Here is a 2,798-nt window from a genome sequence, read left to right as displayed (position 1 = left end):
AGGGATATCACCAAATACCCTTAGCCCAGGAAGATCAGGAGAAGGTCAGCTTCATAACGGCCGACGGTACTATACCGTCATGCCATTTGGACTCCGGAACGCTAGGGCTACCTACCAAAGGATGATGGACAAAGTCTTTCGGGCTCAGATCGGACGGAATGTAGAGGTTTATGTTGATGACATCCTGATCAAGTCTCCTCTGGCGTCCAGTCTGATAAAGGATGTAGAAGAAACCTGTGGGACTCTGAGGCAATATGGGGTGAAGCTGAATCCCTTGAAATGTCTGTTTGGGGCCAAAGGAGGGAAGTTTCTGGGCTATCTGGTGACCGAACGAGGGATAGAGGCCAACCCTGAGAAAGTGCAAGCCCTTCGGAACATGCAGATCCCTCAAACTCTGAAGGAGACGCAGAAGCTGGTCGGCAGGATAACAGCCCTGTCCCGATTTATCTCTAAATCCGCAGATAGAGCGGCGCCCTTTTTCAAAGTGCTCAGGAAAGCGGCCAAGTTTCAGTGGACGGAAGAATGTACACAGGCCTTTGAAGAGCTGAAGCAGTACCTAGAGTCTTTGCCATCGCTGTTTAAGCCTGTTGTGGGAGAGCCTCTTTGGGTCTACTTGTCAGCTACCCCTGAGGCTGTGGGGGCTGTGCTGGTTAAAGAACAGGACAATGTACAGCGACCAGTGTATTTTTTCAGTCATCTATTGAAGGGGGCTGAGTCTCGATATACGGCCCTGGAAAAGTTGGTCTATGGACTTGTTCTCATGGCTCGGCGTCTCCGACCGTATTTCTTGGCGCACCCTATTACAGTCTTGACGAACAGTACAATGGGCCGAGCCCTCACCAAGGTAGAAGTGGCGGGCCGGCTTATCAAGTGGGCAACTGAGCTAGGGGAGTATGACATACAATATCAGCCTCGAACCGCAATCAAAGCACAGGCTCAGGCGGATTTCCTGACAGAAGTATACCCAGTGGACTCAGAAGAGGTCTGGAAAATTTACGTGGACGGGTCGGCTACCCATCGTGGGAGTGGTGTAGGGGCACTACTCATATCCCCACAGGGAGATATCATGCAGTTGGTCGTGCGGTTAAATTTCAGAGCTACCAACAATGAAGCAGAATATGAAGCTCTACTAACGGGTCTGCAAGCAGCTCGGCATGTGGGGGCGAGGCGAGTCATCATACATTCCGATTCCCAGCTGGTAACTCAGCAGACAACCGGGCAATTTGGGGTGAATAGCAAGAGGATGCAAGTTTATAAGGAGGCTTATGAAAAGATGAAGGGAGAATTCAAAGAGATCACAGTCACGAAGATTCCTAGAACTGAAAATGAAAGAGCGGATGAGTTAGCTAAAATGGCTAGTTCCCTGGGTACATGGACGCTCGACCAATCTATAGCGCAGACCTTTCTTGTAGCCCAGGTAGATTTACAGAATAACGCGGGAGAAGTAATTGATTGGAGAGCACCCATAATGAGCTTTCTTCAGCGAGGAGCCATACCCACCAGCCCTGAGGAAGCGCGTATGATCAGAAGGCAAGCCCACTCTTATGCAATGATTGGGGATCAGCTGTACAAGAGGTCTTTCTCCCGGCCTCTACTCAAGTACCTGAATATGGAGGAGGCGGACCAGGCCTTGCGAGAGATACATTCGGGGTGCTGTGGTAATCATGCTAGGGGAAGAACGCTGGCTCGGAAGGTACTGCTGGCTGGTTATTTCTGGCCTACCTTGCAGAAGGACGCACAGAGGTTGGTGAATACCTGTCTATCATGCCAGAATTACCAGAACCTAACGCATAGACCTACAGAGCTGCTGAGAACTTCTACAGTATCCTGCCCTTTTGACCAATGGGGTATGGATAGCGTGGGGCATTTCCCGATGGCTATCGGGCAGAGGCGTTTCTTGTTGGTTGCAGTAGACTACTTCTCTAAGTGGGTAGAAGCGGAGGCTTTAGCCAGAATCACTGAAGATGCGGTGATCCAGTTCTTATGGAAAAATATCTTTTGCAGATTTGGCTTACCCCACAAGTTAGTGTCGGATAATGGCCGACAATTCCAGGGACACAGGATACAGAATTGGTGCAAGGGGTTTGGCATAGCTCAGGCCTTCACCTCAGTGGCTCATCCTCAAAGTAATGGTCAGACCGAGGTGGTCAATCGGGAGATAGTACGCGGGCTTAAAGTCAAGCTGGATCACGTGGGAGGCAGCTGGGTAGATGAGCTCCCAGGCATTTTGTGGGCCTACCGTACGACGCCCCGAGAAAGTACAGGTCTGACACCTTTCAATCTGGTCTACGGTAATGAAGCGGTGGTTCCCCTGGAAGTCGGGATACCTTCTGTAAGAAGGATGATGTACGACGGAGAAAACACCGAGCGGCGGCTGGCGGAACTGGATTTTATCAGCGAAATTCGTGAGCAAGCAGCTGCCAGGTTGGAAGCCTATAGACAGAGGATGAGACAGAACTATAATAGGAAGGTGATCCCTCGGTTTTCGGAGAAGGTGATCTGGTCTGGAAGCAGATAAAGCCTTTAGGGGAAGTAACGAAGTTGGCTCCTCAATGGGATGGACCATACAAGGTGATCAAGAAATTGGCATCAGGAGCCTATTATTTGCAAGATGCTCAAGGAAGGAAGCTGGATCGACCTTGGAGTGCTAATTACCTGCGGGTCTATCAAGTTTGAAGGGGATGGCTTTGTGGACGTAGGCTGGATCAAACGAGGGGCGTGAAAGCGGTAAGATAGTCAAGTGAAAACTCGAAGAGACATATGTACATGTAACGAGTTCCCAGTTTAAGTGGCTAGTA

General features: G+C 50.1%; 1 protein-coding gene across 1 annotated transcript; it reads left to right on the top strand.

Annotated features, from left to right (window-relative positions):
- The first annotated feature begins 376 nt into the window (after nucleotides 1-376).
- LOC122044296 lies at nucleotides 377-2,518 on the top strand. Its single transcript, XM_042604806.1, has 3 exons — nucleotides 377-667; nucleotides 1,211-1,969; nucleotides 2,138-2,518. The coding sequence occupies exons 1-3, from the start codon at nucleotides 377-379 to the stop codon at nucleotides 2,516-2,518; spliced, it is 1,431 nt and encodes a 476-aa protein (XP_042460740.1).
- The last annotated feature ends 280 nt before the right edge of the window (nucleotides 2,519-2,798 follow it).

This window comes from Zingiber officinale, chromosome 2A, assembly GCF_018446385.1.
Source record: "Zingiber officinale cultivar Zhangliang chromosome 2A, Zo_v1.1, whole genome shotgun sequence".
NCBI classification, from domain to species: Eukaryota; Viridiplantae; Streptophyta; class Magnoliopsida; order Zingiberales; family Zingiberaceae; genus Zingiber; species Zingiber officinale.
This window is presented reverse-complemented; position numbering and strand designations above follow the sequence as displayed.

Bases quoted from the DNA above. Each gene is read 5' to 3' on its own strand.
- LOC122044296 (XM_042604806.1), top strand. From the start codon at position 377: ATGCAGATCCCTCAAACTCTGAAGGAGACGCAGAAGCTGGTCGGCAGG. The intron at 668-1,210 runs GTACAGCGACCA...GTAACTCAGCAG, and splicing joins TGGTTAAAGAACAGGACAAT to ACAACCGGGCAATTTGGGGT. The intron at 1,970-2,137 runs GTGATCCAGTTC...AGTAATGGTCAG, and splicing joins CCAGAATCACTGAAGATGCG to ACCGAGGTGGTCAATCGGGA.